This window comes from Pantherophis guttatus, chromosome 6 (assembly GCF_059756535.1).
Source record: "Pantherophis guttatus breed Tessera chromosome 6, ASM5975653v1, whole genome shotgun sequence".
NCBI classification, from domain to species: Eukaryota; Metazoa; Chordata; class Lepidosauria; order Squamata; family Colubridae; genus Pantherophis; species Pantherophis guttatus.
The window spans coordinates 10634864-10661608 of NC_142068.1; the positions used below are offsets into that span (position 1 = coordinate 10634864).

A 26745-nucleotide genomic window follows, 5' to 3' on the forward strand; every position below is an offset into this window, starting at 1 on the left:
GGGGGACACGTTGCAACTGTCATAAATATCCAGTTGCCAAGCATCCAAATTCTGATAATGTGACCACGGGATTCTGCAACGGCCGTAAGGGTGAAAAACGACCCTAAGTAATTTTTTTCATTTCAAACGGTCATTAAACCAAGGGTTGTAATTCAAGGACTGCCAGTATCTTTTCAGTAGGTTTCAGTGGTGAGTTCCTCCCGGTTCGGCCCAGCCGGTAGCGGTGACGGTATGACATCACCGAACCGGTTCTCTTTGTTTGGGAGCTGGGGCCCCCCGCCCCCCCCGCGTTATTCTTACCTTTTATTTGGCCCCGCCCCCAATCTATTCGCTGCCTCCCGAGTCCCAGCTGATCAGCTAGAAGGAAAAAAACTGTTTAAACTCTTGCCGCGGGGCTTCAAAGGGCCACCCTACAGCTGATCAGTGTTAAAAGGCAGTGGTGGTAGACCAGTGCGCTCGAAAAACAAATGAGTAGACCGGTGCGCTCGAAAAACAAATAGGTAGACCGGAATGCTCCAAAAACAAATAGGTAGACCGGAATGTTCCAAAAACAAATAGGTAGACCTGTGCCTCCAAAAACAAATGGGTAGACCGGAACGCTCCAAGAACAAATGGGTAGACCAGTACAGCTCTGCAAGCAGTTAAAAGCCTAGTAGACCAGTACCTCTATTAAATACTAAAGAATTGTCACATGACCATCAAACCACGCCCACAAAATAAGCCCCGCCCACAGAACCGGTAGTAAAAAAAATTAGAACCTAAACCTGGCAAATGGATCGGGAACATGCTCACCGTTTTCCCTTTGGTATCGTTCCCTCGCCTCACCCTCCGCCTTATCTCTCCGCGTTACACTCTATCAAACATAGGCTCGCATTTATGAAGGCACGATTTAATGTGATCCCCTCGAATGTCCTCGACAGTAGGCTCTCGGGGGGAGTAAAATCCATCTATTGTACATGTGATGGCCGATCCCCGGAATCTCTGTTCCACATTACATTCGTATGTCCCCACCACTGAGACATAAGATCAAGATTCATTTCTCCTATTTCCCAGAGATTCCCTGGTTCACCCGATCTGCTCAGCCTTTATTTCCTACTCCAGGACACAGACCTCAATATAACTTCAAAGGTGGCAAAATTTTTTGCTACAGTCGTGGCTGAAAAAAAACGGGGGAAGAGACGGGTAACCCCTACGGCAGAGGATCACTAGCACAGACAGTACAGATTGTATCTGAGGCAGTAGATGGTGTACTGTCACATGATCTATTCATATTTGTAAAATATACTTCCCTTCTATGTGTATTTTAATTTGGTCTCTGACCGCAATAAAAGCTTACTTAGAACCCACCCCTGGTAGGTTTGTCTGCTTGGAAAAAGCACAGGAGCAGGGCTAATAAAAAGGATGCAACACCCCTAGCCCCCCACCCCAAATGATTGGGGTCATTCCTCTTTAAGGAAAAAGACAACTTAGCCTTCCTCAAGTTCACAAAACAAGCATCTCTGCTTTCTTTTCTCAGTATTTAAAGGATTGTACTCATTCAAAACAAAGCCAGTAATACTTGCCTTGCCGAGTCTGTTGCAGGGGCTTAATTAGATGCTGGTGTCATAATTCTGAAGTTGAAACATTTTTTTAAAATTGTTATTAGCAGTGCACCTGGCTCACCCAAGCAGAACATGCCCAAACACTCAGACACAACCTCTTTAAGAAACGCTGCAGTTATTTGATGCTTTCCACAACTAAGGGAAGTAGAAGTCAAAGATTGATAGCAAGATTAGTGCCCTGGGCAGGTGACATATACTGTAGTGGCTTTCCAGTAATGAGTAGATTTTACAGTGAAAAAACTTGAGAAAAAGACAGTGGTGTTTGCAAGACCTTTGGGAATTATCGGGTATCGTTCTGGCTAAAAATTCATTATCGGTGGCCCCATTTCTCCCTAACAATGAGGAAGCTATGGGACTTAGCTTGTGAGATGTAACTTGGCTCATAAAGGAATCTCAGTTTACGTAGAAAATTTATATACTTTTTGTTGCCAAAAATCCTGGCTGGCCTAGGAGAACGATATCACCCTGCGGTCAATGGTTGCTTGGGGGTCTACCAGATGAGAAAGCATTTTCTATAGATCTAGATCAGGTTTTTCCCACTTTGGCTACTTTAAGAGGTGTGGATTCCAAGTCCCAGAATTCCTCAGCAAGCTTGGGGAATTCTGGGAGTTGAAGTCCATGTGTCTTCAAGTTGCAAGGTAGGAAAATCCTAGCTAGACTCAGTGAAGTCCAGATTGCCTTGCTTAACCTTTCCCCAACTGTCTTCTTGTCAGCCCTTCAAAGTAGAAAACAGGAAATTAGGTTAGGAAACAGGAAAGAAAACAGGAAAGGCTAGGAAAGAAATTTCTCTAAAATACTATTTTAGAGAAGCTGCCAGCCTTTTCTCTTTCCTCCTTTTTACATCAAAGGGAGTCAAGGTAGACTCACTTTAAGTTTAAAATACTTTCTTCTTTTCCCGAGCTTAATTCATTTTTTTGCTTAGTGTCACATTCCTTTTCCAAAACCACCTTTGTGGCTCTCAACAGCTCTCCAGATGTAGCACAGTACAGGTTCCCAGAATTCCTAAACTTTATGGTCAATTTCTAGACAGGAATTTGGGGAGTTTTAATCTGATATTCTGGAAGGCACCAGGATGGATACAGGATGGATATTTGATTTATAGAAAGTAGATCAAATTGGAGGGAATAGGCGAGTCAGTGTTTTAGCAGTTCTATCTATATCTATCTATATCTATCTATCTATATCTATACAAGTAATCCCCAGGTTACGAGCATTCTCTTAGTAAACATTGGAAGTGACACAATAAGCACCCCCTAACGTTTCCAAACAAGTCCCGAAACTAAGAATCTTGCAGCACCACAGCAGTTGTTAGCTCTTACAAACAACCGCAGAGGCTCTGCAACACTCGTCCTGCACATTGCCAGCCGAAATGGAGCTTCCAAGGGGCCGATCTGCCCCCCAGAAACTCCGCTCAGGCATCCAGAGGCCTCCCCCGGCCTGTTGCAGCTTCTGCCTGGAATGGAGCTTCCGGGGCAGAATCTGGCCTCCGAGGCTTGTTCGGCCCGTCTTTCTGTCTGTCTCTGTCTCTCTCTCTCTCTGCTTCTCTCTTTCTCTCTCATCTATTTCTATCTATCTATCTATCTATCTATCTATCTATCTATCTATCTATCTATCTATCTATCATCTAGTTAATCTATCCAATTTTTATAGCCACTCTACTCAACTAAGTGACTCTCGGGTTTAAGGGGATTGAACATACCAGTAATGTATGTAATGTACACCCTCAAAATGGGACGTGTCATACAGGAGGGATCAGTTTAATTCAGGGGTGAAATCTAGCAGGTTCTGACAGGTTCTGGAGAACCAGTAGCGGAAATTTTGAGCAGTTTACAGAACCGGCAAATACCACCTCTGGCTGGCCCCAGAGTGGGGTGGGAATGGAGATTTTGCAGTATCCTTCCCCTGCCACGCCCACCAAGCCACACCACACCCACCAAGCCACGCCCACAGAACTGGTAGTTAATTTAGTAATTTCTGTAAGATGCAGGGTGGCCTTCTAAGCACAGAATTCTGGGTGTCTTAGTGCGCTCACTGATATATTACACTCATTTCAGGGGTGAAATTCAGCCGGTTCTATCCGGATCGCGCGATACGGTAGGGCCAACTGCGCTAAGCCCCGCCCACCCGCGCAGACGTCATGACGTCCCTTTTTTTGCAACGATTTTCAGCCTTTGCACATGCGCAGATTTACGAAACGGTAGGGAAGGTAAGTGAATTTCACCCCTGACTCATTTCTGCATGAGGTTCAGATCTCAGTATTTTCACATTTGCCTCCTTGGTGGGAGCGCTGTTACTATTTCACCTGTAGGCGTGAATTTTTTGTACACTCCTTTTGCTGGATTGTTTGCTGTTATTGTAGCAGTGTTTTGTAGAGGCCGGTGTTCCATCTCACGTATTTTTTCTGCCTCTGCTCAAAGCTATTCCCCTCGAGGCCTTGTTCCCTCAAACAGCACGTTCTGCAAGATCTGCTTTCTCTCGTTATCTATTTTGCAAATGTCTTGGTTTATTTTGCATTGGATTCTGCAACGGAACTCTTGAGTGCCTTTGGTGGTTTCCTTTGTTCCCTTCCCCCCTAAAAATAATATTTAACTTCACCTATTCTATTTATAGGGGACGCGGTGGCTCAGTGGCTAAGATGCTGAGCTTGTCGATCGAAAAGTCGTCAGTTCAGCAGTTCGAATCCCTAGTGCCGCCTAACGGGGTGAGCTCCTATTACTTATCCCAGTAACTGCTAGCTTCTGCCAACCTAGCAGTTTGAAAGCACGTAAAAAATGCAAGTAGAAAAATAGGGACCACCTCTGGTGGGAAGGTAACAGCATCTTCCGTGCATCTTTGGCGTTTAGTCATGCCGGCCACATGACCATGAAGACATCTTCGGACAGCGCTGGCTCTTCGGCTTTGAAACGGAGATGAGCACCGCCCCCTAGAGTCGGGAACGACTAGCACATATGTGCGAGGGGAACCTTTACCTTTTATTCTATTTATACCTTCCATCCAGCTTCTTGGCAAAAATAAAGGGACGAAAGATTTTCCTAATTTACAATAGCAATAGCACTTAGATTTATATCCCGCTTCACAGGACTTTACAGCCCTCTCTAAGCAGTTTACAGAGTCAGCATATTTGCCCCCAACAATCTGGGTCCTCATTTTACCCACCTCGGAAGGATGGAAGGCTGAGTCAACCTTGAGCCTGGTGAGATTTGAACTGCCAAATTGCAGGCAGCCGGCAGTCAGCAGAAGTAGCCTGCAGTGCTGCATTCTAACCACTGCACCACAATATGCCTCATTTGGGTCTGACCAGAACTGGGTGTCACCAGAATAAAATGTTTTTTCTTAAAGCCCTTCCATTTTTTTACCCCGTTAGCTGTTTCTATCCAAATTCTTCCATTACATCTATAGGTAGTCATTGTCTTACAATCATTGTTTACTGACTGTTCAAAATTACAACAGCACTGAAAAAAGTGACAAACATTTTTCACATTTATGACCGTTGCACCACCCTCATGGTCACATGATCAAAATTCGGACACTTGGCAACTGACTCATATTTATGACGATTGCAGTCATATGCAGACTAGTTGGGGGTCGTACTGTCCCCTTTTGTGACAAGCAAAGTCAATGGGGAAGCCAGATTCACTTCACAACTGTGTTACTAACTTAACAACTGCAGTGATTCACTTAACAACTGTGCCCAAAAAAAGGTTGTGAAATGAGACAAAATTCACTTGTCTCGCTTAACAATGGAAATTTTGAGCTCAATTATGGTCGTAAGTCAAGGACTACCTGTATTCATAAAGCCACTGAGTTTAATTTTAGATTTTCAAAGGCTCTGAGGTCCATGCAAGCTACGCATAATCCCTGCAAATTAGAAAAGCGTCTGTGGTAAAACACGACTCCATTATCCACCGCTGCCTCATATAGTTATTTTCCTAGTTACCTCAGTGCTTCTCCCCTCTGAGCATTAGTTCTGTGTGGGAAAGAAATGAATGGCTTTTCTTTTTAAAAATTCAAAACAACAACAGCATTTTCCCATGGGAAAGGAAGATTACATTACATGAAACATATTTCAAAATTCATCAGCCTGTTTGTTACTATCCAAAATTAACATTCTAATTACCTTTTTCCCATTTATTCCGTCTCCCCAAAAGAGTTTTTTTAAAGTCCTTACCCTTTTATCTAAAATAGGAGAGGACCAGGCGCAACCTGAAGGAAGGCTCAAAGAAGTCATCAATTTGGAATCCTTACACAGCCATAAGAGATCTGAGTCCAGACCCCCATGAATTCTGTTGACTCTTACCTAGCATGAGGTTGCCTTGACCATTAATAGATCAGATTTTTGTCTATAGATTGCATTTAATAAACTTTTAGTGCTTTGAACTCAACTCCTGTTTACTTGCACCTGACATTTACTAAGGATTGAAGGAAACATTATCTAGTGCTGTGAAGAAACATATTCATTGTTAAGATTTCTATTAAGTGAAAAGCAGTTAACAGGGAATAGCCAGAAGTGATTAGAAAAGAAAATATGCAAATTCAGTGTCCATAAAATGCCATCTTTTTAGATGAAGGTAGCTTTCCCTCATCTCTGAGACCTCTAAATCCACCAGAGACTGCTAGTCTTCTTGTGAGGAGCGACTGTATGGAGCACTTGTGGGCAATCTCAAGTCCTTTCCTTGTCCAGAGAGGAATTGCAAAGATCCAGTCCATTCATCTGCTCTTCATTTCACTGCAGCTGACAGTTCTGCTCCATTGCTCTCAGAGGGGCCATCTTAGTTCTCCATTTACCGTATTTTTCAGAGTATAAGATATACCGGAATATAAGACGCACCTTAGTTTTTGGGGAGGAAAATAAGAAAAAAAGCTGATTGACAGGTGGATCGGCCTCCCGGAATACCCCCAATCAGCTGTTCCCAGAGGTGAATTTTAGCAACAGGTTTCTTGGTTGTGGGCTCTGTGCCTTGCTTTTTTTTCTGCCTCTGAAACACCGTTTCAGAAAAAACTTTTTTTCCTGCCTCTGAAAGCCTCCGAAACAGAGCTTCAGAAAAAAAGCCTCTGAAGCTCTGTCTGGGGGCTTTTTTTCTGAAGCTTCGTTTCTGATGATTTTTTCAGCCTCTGAAACCTCCGTTTGAGAAGCTGGGCGGGGCTACATTCGGAGTATAAGACGCACCCAGATTTTCACCCTCTTTTTTGAGGGAAAAAGGTACATCTTATACTCTGAAAAATACAATATTCCACAGAAGTCCAACTGCTCTACTTTATGACAATTTCTCTATCTGTAATGAGAATTTTGGATTGCGGTTTCTATAGGTTAGTGTTTCTTAATCTTGGCAACTTTAAGATGTGTAGACTATAATTCCCAGAATTCCCACAACCAGCATTCTGGCTAGGAAATTCTGTTAATTAAAGTGCTTCTATCTTAAAGTGGCAAAGGTTGAGAAATACTGCTATTGGGGAAAAAAAACCAGCATATTGGCTTTTTGTATTCTGTTTATGTAGGCAGGGAGTGTCTGGTCTAGATTTTTGCTTTCCAGCAAGTCAGAGACAAATGTGGAAAAGAAAAAAATAATGTTCCTTTGTTGATTTAGAGACAGTGAATAGGTGGTTATTTATGAAGACGTTCGGCTACCATATGCTGAACTTGTTACTGAATGGGATAACAGCAGTATACGATTGATGTGTGAGAATAAATGGCATGCTACGTGAAATTTTCAAAATTAAGCAAGGGGTGTGATGTGCCCATGGTTGTTTAAATAAATTTATGAACAAAGCTACAAAGGAATTTGTGGGGAAGTTAAATGTCTACCAAAATAGAACCACGGATGTGTTTGTAAGTATTGTATACAGAAAATGTCATGGTTTAACACATTCCAGAATGATTTCCAAGGAACATTAGATAGACTGAATGATGCAATCAAGCCATCCTTACATCAGGGGTGAAATCCAAGCAGATTCTGACAGGTTCTGGAGAACCGGTAGGGAAAATTTTGAGCAGTTCAGAGAACTGGTAGCGGAAATTTTGAGTAGTTTGGAGAACCGGCAAATATCACCTCTGGCTGGCCCCAGAGTGAGGTGGGACTGGAGATTTTGCAGTATCCTTCCCCTGGAGTGGGGTGGGACTGGGGATTTTGCAGTATCCTTCCCCTGGAGTGGGATGGGAATGGGGATTTTGCAGTATCCTTCCCCTGGAGTGAGGTGAGACTGGAGATTTTGCAGTATCCTTCCCCTGGAGCGGGGTGGGAATGGGGATTTTGCAGTATCCTTCCCTTGCCACGCCCACCATGCCCACCAAGCCACGCCCACAGAACCGGTAGTAAAAAACTTTGGATTTCACCACTGCCTTACATGATTTCGTTTACCATGATTTATGCATCTTTAAGGCCTAAAACTGTAGCTTCGATACCATGGTGACTGGTTTCTACCAAGCTACAACTGACCAAACCTCATTATGACTTAGTGTGATATGTGAACCCGATCTAAGAGCCAGGCACAGAGAATCATCCAGAAATGAATCTGTAGCTTCCTCTTGAGATCTTCCTGTTCCCAAATCACAATGGGATAAGAAGAAGTTTTAAGGCGATGTATGAACCAGTGGTGGGTTTCAATTTTTTTTACTACGGGTTCTGTGGGTGTGGCTTGGTGGGCGTGGTGTGGCTTGGTGGGCGTGGCTTGGTGGGGTGGCAGGGGAAGGATATTTTAAAATCTCAATTTCCTCCCGATTAACTGGGACTCGGGAGGCAGAGAATAGATGGGGACGGAGCAGTGGTGGGTTCCTCCCGGTTCGGTCCGGTTCGGCCGAGCCGGTAGCGGTGATGATATGACGTTACCAAACCGGTTCTCCCTCCCACCCCCCACGTTATTCTTACCTTTTATTTGGCCCCGCCCCTAATCTATTGCTGCTTCCTGAGTCCCAGCTGATGACCAGAGGGAAAAAAACTGTTTAAACTCTTGCCGCGGGGCTTCAAAGGGCCGTCCTACAGCTGATCAGTGTTAAAAGCAAACAAATGAGTCGGGTCGTAAGTGCAAGGACTGGTCGTAAGTGCGAGGACCTTCCAGAAATGACCGACCAGCTAGCCACACCCACCTAGTCACATGACCTCCAAGCCACACCCACAAAATAAGCCACGCCCACAGAACCAGTAGTAAAAAAATGTAGAACCCACCCCTGGGACGGAGCCAGTCAGAATTTTTACTACCGGTTCTCCGAACTACTCAAAATTTCTGCTATCGGTTCTCCAGAACTGGTCAGAACCTGCTGAATACCACCTCTGATATGAACCCAATTCTAATCTCCAATGGAAATCTATATATTTCTCGCATGTTTGTGATTTCTGACACACTCTGACAACTTCCCAAAAGCAAAGAAATCTGACAGGAAGTTGGAGGTCACATCACTCCCACTAGTTTTGTTGTGTTTTTTTTTTTTTTACTGCCAGTGGTCATTCTATTACCTGTTTAAGTAAGTAAATACTGACTTAATTATTGAAATTCCTTTGCCACTGGAATTATTTTTCTATTTATGATACACATACTCTTCTTAGATCACAGACCGTCAGCACTGGTGTGACAAATATAGTCGGTGTAAAATTTAACATTCCGTTTGGTCACATCAGATTGCACCTTCTTTCTCTTAAAGGATGAGCCAAGAGGTCACAAGATTTATTTTTATTATTTATTATTTTATTAGTTTGATTTATATGCCGCCCTTTTCCGGAGACTCAGGGTGGCTTACAATACTTTTAAGCAATAGCCTTCATACTTTTGTATATATCTGCTTAATAGGGCTTTTTGCCCTCCCCCAAGCGGTGTTCTATTTTATACAAAGTCAGCTTATTGCCCCCACAAACCGGGTCCTCATTTTACCTACCTCGGAAGGATGGAAGGCTGAGTCAACCTTGAGCCTGGTGAGATTTGAACTCGCAGTAATTGCAGGCAGCTGGCAGCTACATACTACTTTAACAGTAGTTTAGTCCACTGCACCACCAGGCTCCTTATTGCCTAGAAGATTGCCTAGAAGCTTAGAAAAACACGACAATATTTGCACACCTTACAAACAGAGAAACACAGAAAACTGACTACGGAAAAAAGATTATCGAGTCTGCCCTTTAGCTTATTTTGGGTTTTTTTTGTTTTGTTTTGTTTTTAATTATCTGTAATTCTACGCACCAGAATGCAGGAACCTAGAATAATGGATTTAATTGAATGTTAGAAAAACATTCACATAAATATGAAAAATACTAATAATAAGATGTTTTTACATTTTACACTTCTTCATCTTACTCTTGTTCTACTGCACGAACTGCACTTTTTAATTTTAGAATGTGTGGCCTCTGAGCTTTGTCGTTTGCTTATATTATAATGTTATACTAATTCATAACAATGCCTTCTGGGTTGCACTTCGTTGTCTTTAAATCCCTACACAGCCTATTTGAAAGATCGTCTTTTCCCAATTACATTTACCCATCCCACCAGAGCAGGGAGGCTGGGAATAACAATAGCACTTAGACTTACGGAATGGAATGGAATGGAATGGAATAGAATAGAAGAATAGAAGAATAGAATAGAATAGAATAGAATAGAATAGAATAGAATAGAATAGAATAGAATAGAATAGAATAGAATAGAATTTTTTTCTATTCTAAGTGTGATTGGACACACAAGGAATTTGTCTTTGGTGCATACGCTCTCAGTGTACATAAGAGAAAAGAGACATTCATCAAGAATCATAAGGTACAACACTTAATGATAGTCATAGGTTACAAATAAGCAATCAGGAAACAATATCAATATAAATCGTAAGGATGCAAGCAACAAGGTTACAGTCATGCAGTCATAAGTGGGAGGAGATGGGCCATAGGAACGATGAGAAGACTAATAGTAATAGTAATGCAGACTTAGTGAATAGTTTGACAGTGTTGAGGGAATTATTTGGTTAGCAGAGTGATGGCATTCAGGAAAAAAACTGTTCTTGTGTCTAGTTGTTCTGGTGTGCAATGCTCTATAGCGTCGTTTTGAGGGTAGGAGTTGAAACAATTTATGCCCAGGATGCGAGGGGTCTGTAAATATTTTCACAGCCCTCTTGCTTCACAGTGCTTTTGCAGCCCTTTCTAAGTGATTTACAGAGTCAGCAGCATATTTTTTCCCCCAACAATCTGGGTCTTCATTTTATCCACCTCAGAAGGATGGAAGGCTGAGTCAACCTTGAGCCTGGTGGTGGTGGTGGTGGTGTTTTCCAAACAAAGGCTGTTAATTAACTTTCTTAACAGCCTACAAGAATCCAAAGAATAAATAATCTTAATCTTACTATGGTTGGCAGAAAGCCCAGAAGCAATTGGCAAAGAACTAAGATCAAGGCACGAAGGAGAATGAACGAAGTTGTTTCCTGCAAATTGCTTCAGTCAGCGGTCTTCCTTAAATAGGCTAAGGGAGTGGCCAATTAGCCCCAAGCCTTACTCTCGAGGAGACCCCCTCCTGAGGAGCTACTCCTGCCTTTTGGCAGCTCCACGTGCCCGTGCATCGAGAAGAGGCTCCTCCTCTCTCTTCACTTATGGGAGCTTCTGGAGGCCCTGGCTGAATCTCTACCTCTGGCACCACATCTTCTCCAGCCTCCTCATTGTCCGATTCAAGTGCCAGCTGCACCACACCAGTCTCCTTGCTGTTGGAATCAGCCACCAGCCGCACAGGCCGCATACGGGCCACAACACTCTGTGGTGGCTCCCTCCCTGTAATCATACCTGCAGAAATAAAATTGGCCCCCACTCTTTTGAAAGGCTCCAAAGACATGGTCTTGGCAGCAGGGTGATAATGGAGCCCACCAAGTGGTGGTTAAATTGTTGTCACCAGGGGGATGAAGGCTTATTGGGTTTTGTATTTGGGTTTTGTTTCTGTAAGCCTCCGGGAATCACCATGACTGAGTTGATTGGCCATATACAGGTAGTCCTCAACTTACGACTGTAATTGAGCCCAACATTTATGTTGCTAAGTGAGAAATTTGTTAAATTGAGTTTTGCCCCAATTTTACGACTCTCCTTGCCACATTTGTGAAGGGAATCATCGCAGTTCTTGAATGAGAAACACGGTTGTTAAGCGAATCTGCTTTCCCCATTGACTTTGCTGGTCAGAAGGTCGCAAAAGGGGATCATGTAACTCTGGGACACTGCAGCCCTCATAAAGGTGAGTCAGTTGTCAAGCGTCCAAATGTAAAGCACGTGACCATGCTTTCCCACCATAAGTGTGAAAAATGGTCATGAGTCACTTTTTTCAGTGCTTTCGTAATAAACGGTCACTAAATGAACCATTGTAAGTCGAGGACTACCTGTAAAGGTTCTTAATAAATAATAAGTCTGAATATTTAGGCACATCCTCTCATTTATAGCTTTGTTATTTCATTACAATGCTCCTTAACAAATATTGACACTCTCTCTCTCTCCCTCTCCCTCTCCCTCTCTTTCCTTCTCTTTCTCCCTCCCTCTCTCTCCCTCTCCCTCTCCCTCTCTCTCTCCCTCTTCCTTTCTTTCCTTCTCTCTCCCTCCCTCTCCCTCTCTCTCTCCCTCTCTCTCTCCTTCTCCATTTTTCTTCTCTCCCTCTCTCCCTCCCTCCCTCTCCCTTTCTTTCCTTCTCTCTCTCCCTCTCCCTCAACCTCTCCCCTTTTCTTCTCTCCCTCTCTCCCTCTCCCTCTCTCTCTCCCTCTCCCTTTCTTCTCTCTCCCTCCCTCTCCCTCCCTCCTTCCCTCCTTCCCTCTCCCTCTCTTTCCTTCTCTCCCTCCCTCCCTCCCTCTCCATCTCCCTCTCCCTCCCCTTTTCTTTCTTTCTCTCTCTCTCTCCCTCTCCCTTTTCCTTCTCTCCCTCCCCCCTCTCTCCCTCTCCCTCTCTTTCCTTCTCTCTCCCCCTCTCTCTCCCTCTCTTTCTTTCCCACAGCCATATAATAAATGAACTGATAGAAACCGAACGTGCTTACGTGGAGGAACTTCAGAGCATAATTGAGGTACGTTGAGTGTCTTTCGAGACTTGAGCGTTGAAGCTGAAGTCAAAAGCAGCACAGAGGTTTTTGCCTTACTCCTCCTCAGAAGTGTCAGTAAAACTATCTGATTTTATTCGTGGAAGTATGTGGATCTACAGACTTGCTTTTTAAAAGTGGCACCTCAATTTTCATGCATTTATCCTCTCATCTATTACATGATTCTTTGCTTTTGCAAAAGTTCAAATCCCAAACTGCCCCTATGTGGTTAAGAGAACCTCTGCTTCAGAACTTTAAAACAAACGTGTTAAATAAATGTATTTATTTATGGAATCGATGCTTCTGGTGCCCTAGGTTAAATGACTGAATTCTGGGAGCTGAAGTCCACACATCTGAAAATTGCTGACGTTAAGAAAGACTGACCTAGGCAATGTCTGGAATTCAAAGCCAGTAGGTTGATAGGGAATACACGATGAAAAATGAGAAAACCAGGGAAATTTCTTTATATTATGAAATGAGTAGAGGTGGTGGAATTCACATCTTTGAGTTGCAAAATCTGGATTGTGTTGGTGCAGAATTTATCTACTTTGAGTTCAAAAGGAAGGTCCAGATTTAACATTTCTTAAGCAATCTTAGAATAGAAAAACTGACTGAAGGGGCGGGAAGAAGATACTTCTCTGCTTCTGATATTTTACTCATTACTCATAGTTTTGTTCCCCTCTCACTGTTCTCTTTCTTTCTCTTAAATAGGGCTATGCATCAGAAATGGACAACCCTGATTTAATTCACTTGATCCCAGCTGTAGTTTTGAACAAGAAAGAAGTTCTTTTTGGAAACCTCTCAGAAATCTGTGAATTTCACAACAGGTTTGTGGTGGGACTCCGAATACAGCTGTAAAGTGTTTCTTTGAAGGACGTGTCTTCTAGAGGCCATAAAACAGGGGTGTCAAACTCGATCTCATTGAGGGCCGCATCAGGGTTGTGTTTGACCTCGGATGTGTGTGTGTGGCCAGGGTGGGCATGGCGAGCTCGATGTCACTCATGTGGGGGCACCTATGGTTGCCCGAGCACTCTGCCAGCAAAAACGGGCTCCCAAGCTTCATTTTTGGCTGCAACAGCCTCCTGCAACCCTCTGCCAGCAAAAACAGAGCTCAGGAAGGCCATGTGCGGCCCTCCCAAGCTCCGTTTTCACTGACAGAGGTACCACAGGCTGGTCCTTTATGTTTCAGGGGTGGCCCGTGGGTCAGATCTAAGCACCCCGCAGGCCGAATCTGGCCCCCGGGCTCTGAGTTTGACACCCCTGCCATAAAACATCAGTCCTAAATAACTACACTGACTACAATCCATGGACTGCAACAATTGGCCACCTGCAATATTTTTAATATAAGGAAATAATATATCTGGATATTTTAAAGCTCACATGGATTGTACGTAACATCTATTACATACGGTCATTATGACTTTCAAACTTCAGTTTTTAGGTTCCCTTCTGCTACCATATAGACGTGAGGGTCATTCAACAAAGCTTTTCTGCACAGAACTAAATCTCGCCAGATAATTTTTGTGAGAGGTCCAGACAAGCTGTGTTTTCCTTTACAACTGAATAAAATATAAAATAATACATCATTTTACAACCAATGTGCACATCCACGACTAAATTTCTGGGCCTGCTGCCAACAATGTACTGGGGGTGAAATGCTCCCGGTTCAGACCAGATCGCCCAATCCGGTAGCGATGGTGGCAGGTGGTTCGGAGAACCGGTAGCAAAAATCCCTGTGCCCCCCCCCCCCATGTCCAGCTGAGCCACGCGATCATCAGAGGCTGATTTTTTTTACTTTTAAAAGCATTTTTTTCTCTTTTAAAATGCTTTTAAAAGTTTTTTTTAAAAAGCCTCTGATGATTGCGCAGCTCAGCTGGGATCGTCAGAGGCTTTTCAAAGCATTTTTTTCTGCAACCCCTTTGGCCGAAGAGGTTGTAGTAAAAAAAAATGCCTTTAAAAGCCTCTGGTGATCCCAGCTGACTTGCCTGATCGTCAGAAGCTTCTAAAAGCATTTTTTTCTGCAACCTCTTAAGGTTGTAGAAAAAATGCTTTTAAAAGTAAAAAAAAAAAAAGTTGACCACGCCCACCCAGTCACATTACCCACCACCACCAAGCCACACCCACAGAACCAGTAGTAACAAAAATTATTGAAATTATACTCCGCAGACCTCTGTTAATCTTACTTGCTAGGAGACCTTGTAGCTTAAATTCAGGGGGAAACCTCACCTGAAAAGCCACTTTTAAACTTTTGCTTTCATTTTGTGTTCCATTCCAGAATCTTCCTCAAAGAGCTGGAAAACTGCATAGAAAAACCTGAGCTTTTGGGTCGGTGCTTTTTAAAAAGAGTAAGTGAATCGCAGTGTTTCTTTTAATCTGGTTTCTTGACGGTGTTCTGACCGACTTCCTTTTGCATCTGATCTTCTTGAGCATCTTTTGCTTCTTGAGCTTTCAGTGGGCAGCCAAATGAGATGTCATGTGAGGTTAAAAAACTTGCTTGGGCGGTTAACAAATAACCAAAGACATTAAAAAAATCACATTTTTTTCTTCCAGTTAGTTGGCAGGACAATGCTAGAGTTTTTCATTGCCCCACATCTTTCCATTTCCATCTTTCATTCTCTTCCCCCCCACCCCATGCCTTTTCTTACTGCACAACTTGAGAAACAAAAACAAGTAGTCCTTGATTTACGACCGATTGCTTAGTGACTGTTCAAACTTATGATGCACCCAGAAAAATGGGATTTACAACCCAGATTAAAACAACCTCAATGTTTGGGCCATCCCCACAGTCATGGGAGCTTAACATTTGGGCTGCATTTACAACCATTTGCAATATCTTGCAATCATAATTGGTGGTGCAGTGATTAGCATGCAGTGTAGTACAGGCTACTTCTGCCGACGGCCTGCAATTTGGCAGTTCGAATCTCACCAGGCTCAAGGTTGACTCAGCCTTCCATCCTTCTGAGGTCGGTAAACAGGAAGCTCCATGTGGTCAGCTGCACCAGGAACTCAGACCCATGTGGTCCTTTTCATCAATAAACCATCTTTCCAATTAGCCTCTATCTTTCCGGTGTCTTTCTCCCCTCTTGGAACTGAACCAGATGGTTCTTCATAAACAGTCCTTCGGCCTTATCACCAACCTTTGTCTTCTTTGGCACCCTGCCAAAGGCTTTTTTTGGCAAAAGTTCAGAAGCAAGAGACTCTGACAAGGAACAAATGTAGCAACGTTGCTTCCCAAGAGACATTGCTGCTCTTTTAAGCCTTCTGGGAGGGGCCAATCATCTCTGGGCCTTACTCCCAAGTCGTCCTTTTTGCTTCAGCTGCTCTTGCCTTCTGGCAGCTCTTCTCATGTGTGGACTAGGAACAGGCTCCTCCTGTTCCTCTGTCTGTCTGCTGTCAGCCTCTGGAGGCTCTGGAGTCCGCACATCGTTCCCACATGGCCCTGGCCCCATCTCTGCCTCCGATGCAGAGCCCTCATCCGGGCCTTCCCCTGATTCTAGGACTGGCCCATTGTCCTCCCCAGCCTCCTCACTGTCCGACTCCGCTGCCAGCTCCGCAGACTGCTGGCAGACCACAACAGATGGATATTTCTTCCAGCACTCCCTTGCCTCCCTGTTGGCTGGGTATTACAAGGTTTACAACCTATGCGAGATGCCTAATAGCCCCACATGAATCTCCATCCCTGTTTACACCTCCCACTACCATGCTTTAAGCTCCCCTTTCCCCATATTTATTTATTCATTCCCTTTTTTAGCATAGCCCTCTGATGAACTTTTGGCTACTGTAACACCTTTTGACCACAAGTCTAGCTTTGGTTGCTTTGGCTAGAACTTCCTTCCTGTCAACTATTTGTACAAACCTAAGAAAATAAGGTTACCAGATAATGCTCCTACTCTGTATACCTTTTTCTATAAGCTACTGTGGTTAAGCTTTGCACGAACTACAAAAGCTTCCTGTCAATTTATCATTTCACCCTTCCCTATGTACGTTCAGCTACATCAGTTTCTGAGTTGTGCATTCCTAAAGGTCGGTCTGATGGGACCAATGGTGTAACTGATACCTTACTATTTCCCACAACCAGAAGTGATGATCTGGAATAAGAAAATGTTCTATCTGCTACTCAGCAAGATCAACTGAGCTTGGACTGAAACTAGGTGTTTGTGTTTTGGATTTGTTTCTGAAACATTTCATGAAGGTTGCCTATGATTTAAGAATAACAAGATAACAGAGTTGGAAGGGACCTTGGAGGTCTTCTAGTCCAACCCCCTGCTCAGGCAGGAGACCCTCTACCATTTCAGACAAATGGTTGTCCAGTCTATTCTTAAAAACCTCCAGTCATGGAGCACTCACAACTTCTGGAGGAAAGTCGTTCCACTGATTAATTGTTCTGACTGTCGGGAAGTTTCTCCTTAGTTCTAGGTTTGTTCTCTCCTTGGTTAATTTCCATCCATTGCTTCTTGTCCTGTGTTTAAGTGCTTTGGAGAATAGGTTGACCTCCTCTTTTTTGTGGCAGCCCTTTAGATATTGGAAGACTGCCATCATGTTATCCCTAGTCCTTCATTTCATTAAACTAGACATATTCAATTCTTGCAACACTTCTTCACGTGTTTTATCCTCCAGTTCCCTAACCCTCTTTGTTGCTCTTCTCTGCACTCTTTCTAGAGTCTCAACATCTTTTTTTTATATGGTGGTGACCAAAACTGGATGCAGTATTTCAAGCGTGGTCATATCAAGGCATTATAAAGTGGTATTAACACTTCATTGTGATCTGCTCAGCTCATGACATTGGCTTCACTTCAACCCGTGGGACAATTCAAACCTATCCAGGGTACCATGAATGGACAAAGACGGTCGAGTCAAGTGGATTTTGAAGTTGTGCTTTTGGGAGTTGAGCCAACCAAGCACCAAGCATAAGGGCTTTAGAAGATGTGAAAATGCACTTAAATTACTAGAGCAGGCAGGGGTAAACTCTTAGCTATTTTGGAGACTGGGAGTGTTTCATTGAAACTCCAGATCTGGTACCTAAATATCATAGAAGTTGTGGAAAAAAATGCACATTCCTCAGATTACATTGTTTGGTTTTGGCTTCTTAATGGCTTTAAAAAGTCCTGATTTTAGCATGACACATAAGCAAGGTGGGATTCAGCCGGTTCGGACTGGTCCGGGCGAATCAGATGCTAATTTATATCTGGTTCACCAAACCAGTAGTTGCAAGGATTGGCTGGCCCCTCCCACCCCGCCCCTCCCAGGAGTCTCCACGCGGCCTATTTTAGATGCCAGGTAAGTGCAGCGCCAGCATGAAGGCTCTGGGAGGGTGAAAAACGGGCCTCCCGGAAGTCTGGAAATGAGCCCATTTCCAGCCTCCGGAGGGTCTCCGGAGCCCGGGGAGGCCATTTTCACCCTCCCACAGGCTCAAGGAAAGCCATCCAGCAACCAGACAGAGAACCGGTTGCTAAAATTTTTGAATTCCACCCCTGCCCATAAACCTAAAGCTAAGCTTGCTCTTAAAATATGAAATCTGCAATAAACATGATGCAAAGTTACAAAACGTAGAGGTTTGCGCATTCTGGCAAATTTATTTGGGGAGAAAGCTTCTCCTTTGGGTATGTTGATTGACATGATTCAACACCGACGTCCTTTGTATTGCAGAAAGAAGATCTCCAGATCTATGAAAAATATTGCCAAAACAAGCCAAAGTCAGAGGCTCTTTGGAGGCAGTGTGGAGACAGCCTTTTTTTTCAGGTAGGCTCAAAAAAACAAACCAACTTGAGAGACCAGTGTTCTCAGGTCTTAGAAGTGTGTTAGAAGATCCCACACCAGGCAAGGGGTTGGCCTAAATCAGTGTTTCTTAATTCTGGACACTTTCCTGCCTGTGCAGGGGGTTGGACTAGAAGACCTCCAAGGTCCCTTCCAACTCTGTTACCCTATTCTAGATACTTGACTGAGTTGCTTCTGAATATTATCTTGTTTTCCAGGAGTCCAATAATGTTTAAGCTCCCCTTACTTATATTATGGTTCCTGCATATTTATAACAAGGTGACCTCCCTTACTCTTTATGAGAATATTATTACCCGTATATACTCGAGTATAAGCCGACCCGAATATAAGCTGAGGCACCTAATTTTACCACAAAAAACTGGGAAAACTTATTGACTCGAGTATAAGCCTAGGGTGGGAAATGCAGCAGCTATTGGTAAATTTCAAAATAAAAATAGATACCAATAAAATTACATTAATTGAGGCATCAGTAAGTTAAATGTTTTTAAATATTTATTTCAAAGAAAAACAATAAACTAGCTCTGTAAGTGGAAAAGAGGCTCAACAAAAACAATATGGTATCAACAATAACTTTAAAAGTACAACCTTTAAAACCTTATCTCAATCAGCAACCAAGCTAAAACACAAGAGTTAAAATCCTTCAAAACTGGATTCCTCCTCATCATCTGTATCTCCATTTTTTCCTCACTCAAGTATAAGCCGACGGGGACTTTTTTCAGCATAAAAAATGTGCTGAAAAACTTGGTTTATACTCGAGTATATACGGTACATTCTGGTAGAGAGAAGTTCCCTGAGGATGGGCTTCCTCAGCACGAGTCCAAAAGACTCGGAAGACTAAAGACTAAATCGGAAGACTAAAACTGTGGTTCCAGTGACCGACCAACATTGGATCTTGCAACATTATCCTGGGACACGTATATTTGCCTTAGTTCATGAGAGATTGAATCGCTAATGACACCAAGACCGTCCAGTAGCTGCCTGAACTATCCTCTGGCAAACACACTATACATGTCCGTGGCCGGAACAATGGAAGTTCTAGAAATTGGGAACAAAGGCAGTTTGAGTGTCAGCAAAATGAATGATCTTTGCAAGTTAGCATCCAGATCTCTTTGCAGGAAAGGCATAGCAATTGGCCGTTTACCGTGCTGAAACGAGCAGATCACACAGATGAACTGCTGTATACTTTTCTTTTTTGTAGAAAGTCAATCTAAACTTCTGGAGACTGCCTGGACAAACCTCTGCAGTTTTCTTGGCAGCCTTTTCAAAAATGATTCGCTCTTGCCTGGTTCTAGTTTGATTACCTTTAACTACAAAATTGGCTCTCGTATTACACATACAGTAAATGTATTTTTTTTTTGTACCAGTGTGCTATTTGTCAACTGGACTTTGTTTTTTCTTGAAGATATTTTGCTTCTCATCCAAGAAGCATCCTCGGTTCTGACTGAATGCTGGGGAATGGAAGGATTTTTTTTTTAATCCTTTGCAGTCATCTGGTTGTTAGCACTTTTTTTTTTTTAATTTGATTTATATGCCGCCCTTCTCCGAAGACTCAGGGCGGCTTACAATGTGCTCAGCAATAGCCTTCATCCTTTTGTATATTTATACAAAGTCAGCTTATTGCCCCCACAACTGGGTCCTCAATTTACCTAATTTAGAAAGGATGGAAGGCTGAGTCAACCTTGAGCCTTGGCGAGATTCGAACCCTGCAGTAATTGCAGGCAGCTGGTCTTAATAACCAGCTTAATAACAGGGTGCCTTAAACCCCTGTACTACCAAGGCTCTTTGCAGATGATGGTTCATTGGCTCTCTAAACGTTCAGTCAGAACTGAGGATGCTTCTTGGATATGAAGCGAAACGTCTTCAAGAAAAAACAACAAAGTCCAGTTGCCTTCTGAAAAAAACCTTTGGACAGTGTGCTGTTTATTTCCTTATACCATCTAATCTCCCTAAGATGGGTGTCAGCAACCTGTGGCTCCGGAGCCGCATGTGGCTCTTTTGTCCCCCTGCTGTGGCTCTTTATTGGCTGAACCCACTACTGGCTGGCCCCACCCTTCGCCCCCCCCTTCCAGGCACTCCTTGCCTAGCCTGAGAGAGAGAGAGGCAGAGAAAGAGACGCAGAGAGAGAGATATCTGTTTCCCACAGAAAACATTGGGAGCCACAAAACCTGGATAGAGGTGGCTGAGGTGTGTGTCATGTGACCGGGTGGGAGTGAGTGACATCGAGTTGGCCACGCCCACCCAGGTTTTGTAGCTCCCAATGTTTTCTTTTCTGTGGGAAATGGGTCCAAATGGCTTTTTGAGTGTTTAAGGTTGCAGACCCCTGCCCTAAGACATGCAAATATATTTTTTTTGTAAGACATAACCCTCTTTTTTATAATTGGCCATGGGCTAGCCAAGACATTGAGCTTATAAAAGCAAAAAAGATTTTTAGCTTTTTTAAAAAAGTTGCATTTGTAATTTAGTTCTTAGTATACCTTGTTAGACCAGAAGCACCTCATTCTCTCTTTTTTTTTCTTACATTTTTTTGCAGGAGTGTCAGAGGAAATTAGATCATAAACTCTCCCTTGATGCTTATCTTTTAAAGCCGGTCCAGAGAATTACCAAATATCAGTTGCTTCTGAAGGTAAGAGAACAGTTCATCTGCTAATAAAAGTACCTGTAATTTTTGCAGTATTTAATTGCACAAGAGGGTGACTATTCAGTCCATTCTAAAAGCATGTTGATGCTGAGCGTGGGGTGAAAAAAAAACAAATGATTGAAACAGAAACAGAATAATGGTGTTGGAAGGGACCTTGGATGTCTTCTAATCCAATCCCCATCTCAAGCAGGAAACCCTATACCAAGCGTGTCAAACTCAATTTCATTGAGGGCCGCATCAGGGTTGTGTTTGAGCTGGTGGGGGGGTAGTGGATGTGGCCAGGGGGAGTGGTCGAGGTGGGCATGGCCAGCTCGACGTCCTGCAGCCCTCTGCCAGCAAAAACGGAGTTCAGGTGGGCCTCCTCGGCTGTTTTCACTGGCAGAGGGCTACAGGAGGCCATTGCAGCCGATAACAGAGCTCCCAAGCTCCGTTTTTGCTGTCAGAGGCACCGCGGGCCAGTCATTCGCTGTTTCCAGGGCAGCCCCACAGGCCAGATCTAAACACTCTACGGGCCGGATCCGGTTTGACACCCCTGCCCTATGCCATTTCAGACAAATTGTGGTGTTTACAGGGGTGGAATCCAGTAGGTTCTGACAGGTTCTGGAGAACCGGTAGCGGAAATTTTGAGTAGTTTGAAGAACCGGCAAATACCACCTCTGGTTGGCCCCAGAGTGCGGTGGGAATAGGGATTTTGCAATCTCCTTCCCCCAGGAGTGGGGAGGGAATGGAGATTTTGCAGTATCCTTCCCCTGCCACGCCCACCAAGCCACGCCCACAGAACCGGTAGTAAAAAAAATGGATTTCACCACTGGGTGGTGAACATATGGTGAACTGGGTGTTTACATATGGTTTTGGTAAAAACATCCCATAGCAAACAATGGGTTTAACAACTGATGCAAAAAATGGTGTAAAATCAGGTCTGGTCATGTGATCATCTGCTTTACAACCTTCGCAACACCTATAATGGGCAGGCTCCGTTGTGGTTGTAAGTTGAGGAGTTCCTGTATTTTTGAATGATATTAAATAAACTTGTATATAACGTTGTTTTCATTCTTTTCGTTGACAAAAAAATTTTTTTTTCCCTTCTATGTAAGGATGTCAACATTCTGGAGCATTTTAAGGCCTTGTGATGTGACCTTTGCTTTCTTTAAATTCCCTTTACAACCAGGAAATGTTAAAATGCAGCAAGAATTCCGAAGGCACTGCTGAACTTGAAGAAGCTCTCGCAACTGTCCTTGATATCATCAAGTCGGCGAACGATTCCATGCACCAAATAGCAATTACAGGCTATGAGGTAGGCCTTGCCGAAATAATAATAATAATAATAATAATAATAATAATAATAATAATAATAATAATAATAATTCATTGACATTGCAATACCTGGTGATGCACGGATTGAAGATAAGCAGCAAGAAAAAATCACAAAGTACCGGAATTTGCAAATTGAAGTTGAGAGACTGTGGAAAAAGAAATTGTGTGTTGTCCCGATTGTAATTGGAGCCCTTGGAGCAATACCCAAAGGGCTACCCCGCTATTTAGAAATTCTAAATTTGCCGGACTTGAACATTTTGACTCTACAAAAAAACCACCTTACTCGGAACAGCTTACATCCTCCGACGATACCTTAACAGTTCCTAGGTCCTTGGTTAGGACTCGAGCTGCTGAGCTATTAACCAGCCTCAAAGGCTGTGAATCTTACTAAAGATTAACCAATAATAATAATAATAATAAAGCAGTGTTTCTCAACTTTAGCAGCAGCTTTAAGATGTGTGGACTCCAACTCCCAGAATTCCAAATGCTGGCTGGGGAATTCTGGGAGTTAAAATCCATATATCTTAAAGGGCCTAAGCTTGAGAAACATTGTGATAATGTATGTTGCTGAACTCTTGATTTTCAAACAGTGGAGAGTTTTGAAATCTTGTCTTCCTTAAAATAAAGATATTTGATTTTAAGTTTTCTTTAACCAGGTTCTCTCCAAGTATCTTGGAGCTCTGATTCTGAGAATTTCAGACAATATCTAGAAGGTGCCACGTTCTGAAAGACAGTCTTGGACTGTCTTTTCCCAGGAAAAGTAGATTGATGAGCAAAAAAAAAAAAAGAGTAATGGTAAAATAATGTCAAACCTAGCAGTGCTTAAATTTCTAAATAGAAACAATTCTTGGCTCCATTTATTCAGAACGATATAATTTCATTAGAAGTCAAGTGTATTGTAGTAATGCATAGCCAGAACTGAGAATTATGCACCAAAATCCCTAACTTACCTGCCTCCTATCACTGACCCCACCCCATGATCAATCATGTCCAAGCAAGATGTTTTTAGTTCAAGCATAGATTGGTATGCAACTGCCTTTTTCTCCCAGCCAGATAACCTTGAGGCAGCTTCTTTTTTTTTTTTACTTTTAAAAGCATTTTTTCTACAACCTCTTCGGCCAAAAAATGCTTTAAAAAGTTTTTTTTAAAAAAGCCTCTGATGATTGTGCGGCTCACCTGGGATCGTCAAAGGCTTTTAAAAGAAAAAAACCCTTTTTTTCTTTTAAATGCCTCTGACGATCCCAGCTGAGTTGCCTGATTGGCAGAGACTCTGCTGATCAGGCAACTCAGCTGGGATCGTCAGAGGCATTTAAAAGAAAAAAAGGGTTTTTTTCTTTTAAATGCCTCTGACGATCCCAGCTGAGTTGCCTGATTGGCAGAGGCTTTTTAAAAAAGCCTCTGCCGATCAGGCAACTCAGCTGGGATCATCAGAGCCTTTTGAAAGCATTTTTTAACAACCTCTTCGCTGAAGAGGTTGTAGAAAAAATGGTTTTAAAAGTAAAAAAAAAAAAATTGGCCATGCCCACTCAGTCATATTACCCCCCCTCCCACCAAGCCACACCCACAGAACCGGTAGTAACAAATTTTAGATTTCACCACTGATTAAAACCTTGCTTTATTCTTGTATTTCTCCTGTCCTGTTTCTCTCTTCCTCTAGGGAGATGTGGCCGAGCTGGGTAAATTGCTCCTTCAGGGCTCTTTTAATATCTGGACCGACCACAAGAAAGGACACAACAAAGTCAAAGATTTGGCCAGGTTCAAGCCAATGCAGAGGCATCTCTTCTTATATGCAAAAAGCCTACTTTTTTGCAAGAAACGGGAAGAAAACACAGACGGTCACGAGAAGTCTCCTTCCTACAGCTTTAAAAATTCCTTGAAGGTAAATCATTTCTTACAGTGGAAGGGAGAGAAGTTTAAAATCAGAGGACAAACCAACATCAACACCTGTATGAGCAGAAATTAACACTAGTCAGCGTTAATTAGTAAGTAAACGGTGCCCAAATCAAGAAAGTACCAACACAGATAAACAAGCTAACCACAAACAACAGCCTAATTAAGGGACCACCAAAACTGACAGGGCAAACCATTAATATATTATCAGAGCTTGTTGCAGCACACGCAATCAGATAATTCAGCAGGATTCAAAATGTCTTTATATACATAACAACACATCAGGCTTACAATAGCCTTGTAAGTTTTTCCACGTTGTAGAGAAGAGAAACACAGCACAAAATGGAAGCACAAAATGGAAGCACAAAATGGAGGAGAGAGAAGCTAGTGCCCTCAAGTTTATAGTTAAGCCACGCCCAGGCTCCAAACTGTCTCTTAGGCCCCATACAACAAATACTATGTTTCAGTCTCCAAACAGTGCCCATAGGCTGATCTGTTGCCTATTCCAGTCTATGAATATTCATACTTTGACATATATAAAAATTAAGAGCAAAACCCACTCCCGCTCCCTTGTAGCACTGATGATGCTACCTAGTTTGGTAGTGAAATGTCTGCAAGAAAGCCACCATGTTTAAAGAGCACCAAGGACCCCACAGAACCCCTTTAAATCAACAAATATATCAAAGTAACAAAACCACACATTGAAACGAACGTAACACTGGCTCTTTCCTTGTAAAGAGTTGCAGGTGGAAAAGCTTTCATGTTGTAGAAAAGGGAGCCTTGGAGATTTTGTTGGCCTTCATAATATTTGTTTTATCTACTAATAAAATACTATTTGCTAGTGCAAATAGACTACTAGAGGAAGGTTGCCTGGGGAGGATTTGTATCTTGAAAAGGTGGAATACACCCATCAAATTAACGGCATTAAAAACTCTTGCATCAGGCAATTAAAAGAAATCATATTCAAATTAAATTCTCTAGATTTCCAGCACGATCCCTCATAACCCTAAACTACCTGGGCAAAATTGAAAAATTCCATCCGAGGCTTTCCATCTCCTTGGTTAATTCTGATGACTCATTCTGAAAACAAGGAAGTAAATTCTAGTGTTAGGTTTCCCTCTTAATCCAATTTTCAAGAGGCAACTGAACTTTTTGGTTTTTCTTTGAAGTCGTTTCACTTCTCATCCAAGAAGCTTCTTCAGATCAGAGCTGAAAGTCCAGTTGCCTCTTGAAAAAGCACCTTTGGGACAACCATGACCTGGATGATTGAGAATCTCCATAGACGTTTCCCGCTTTAAAAAATCTTGTTTTCTTAGAGGCACAATGATTAGGAAGTAGTATTGCAGGCTAATTATGCTGACAGAGTTCGATTCCTTTGGTCTTGATCAGCTCAAGGTTGACTCAGCCATTCATCCTTCGGAGGTCGGTAAAATGAAGACCCAGATTATTGGGGGCAAATATGCTGACTCTATAAACCCCTTAGACAAGGCTGTAAAGCACAATGAAGCAGTATATAAGTCTAAGTGCTGTTGCTATTACTATTGCTGTTGAGTTTCCCTATATCCACTGATGAGCGTTGTATATACAATAAGATTATTTACAGTCATCAATTGAACTGTCAAAAAAACAAACTTGAAAATGTTTTCTCTTGGCAAACTTGATGAATCAATTGGCAAATAAAGATACAGCCTCATTCTATTCCTTTCCAAGGACAAAACAATTCAGCAGTTTCTTTACTTATTCTAGAATTTCAAGAGTGTTTATTTGTCAACCGAAGTCAAGGATAGATCTTTTCAAGCCAGGTTCAAAGGAATCATAACAACGGAAAAATCAACTATTGCCCTTGTGAAACAGTTTCTGTGTCAAGAGGAAAAAGCTTTATACCAAACATAAAAATGAGTTTATCCAAACATTATGAAAGACAAGCTCATATATAAATAGAAAAAAAATGCACTGATACAGGACGTATGGCTTGATGATAACCCTTGAAACAAAATTGCAGACGGATTCAAAACTTAAAACACTAAAAGACAGATACGAATTGAGCGTGAATACCTTAGAAATGCAAGCTGAAAATAATAGAATAACATTTATTACAGACAAAAACTAAGTTATGCAGATACAGCCAGAGGTGGCCATCACATATTGTAATAATTGGTTTGCCCAGAACTGAAAATGTGTGTGCGCGCGCCTTCCACCCATGTGCGTGGCATCAAAAAAATGGTGATTATATAGGACGGGATAGCGCCAAGGCAGGTGGGCGGACCCAGCCGCTGGTCAGAACTACTGATTCGCGCGAACCGGTGGCAGCCCACCTCTGGATACAGCATAGTTTGGCAATATTATATGTGAAAAAGATCTTGGAATAGCAATCTGAATATGAGTCAGAAATGTGATGCCATTTCAAAAAGAAGGAAGGAAGGAAAGAAAGAAAGAAAGGAAAGAAAGAAAGAGAAAGAAAGAAAGAAAGAAAGAAAGAAAGAAAGAAAGAAAGAAAGAAAGAAAGAAAGAAAGAAAGAAAGAAAGAAAGAAAAT

At 42.6% G+C, this 26745-nt stretch overlaps 1 protein-coding gene across 5 annotated transcripts in view; it reads left to right on the top strand.

The window, feature by feature from the left end:
* MCF2L2 (MCF.2 cell line derived transforming sequence-like 2) overlaps positions 1-26745 on the top strand; it is a 229075-nt gene that overhangs the window by 161386 nt on the left and 40944 nt on the right. For all 5 annotated transcript variants that reach the window (XM_034438892.3, XM_034438891.3, XM_087872485.1 and 2 more), the window contains exons 16-22: positions 12515-12581; positions 13305-13420; positions 14869-14938; positions 18240-18332; positions 20899-20991; positions 22175-22300; positions 23978-24199. In XM_034438892.3, the coding sequence (XP_034294783.2) occupies positions 12515-12581; positions 13305-13420; positions 14869-14938; positions 18240-18332; positions 20899-20991; positions 22175-22300; positions 23978-24199 (787 nt within the window). The remainder of the gene's footprint in view (positions 1-12514; positions 12582-13304; positions 13421-14868; positions 14939-18239; positions 18333-20898; positions 20992-22174; positions 22301-23977; positions 24200-26745) is intronic.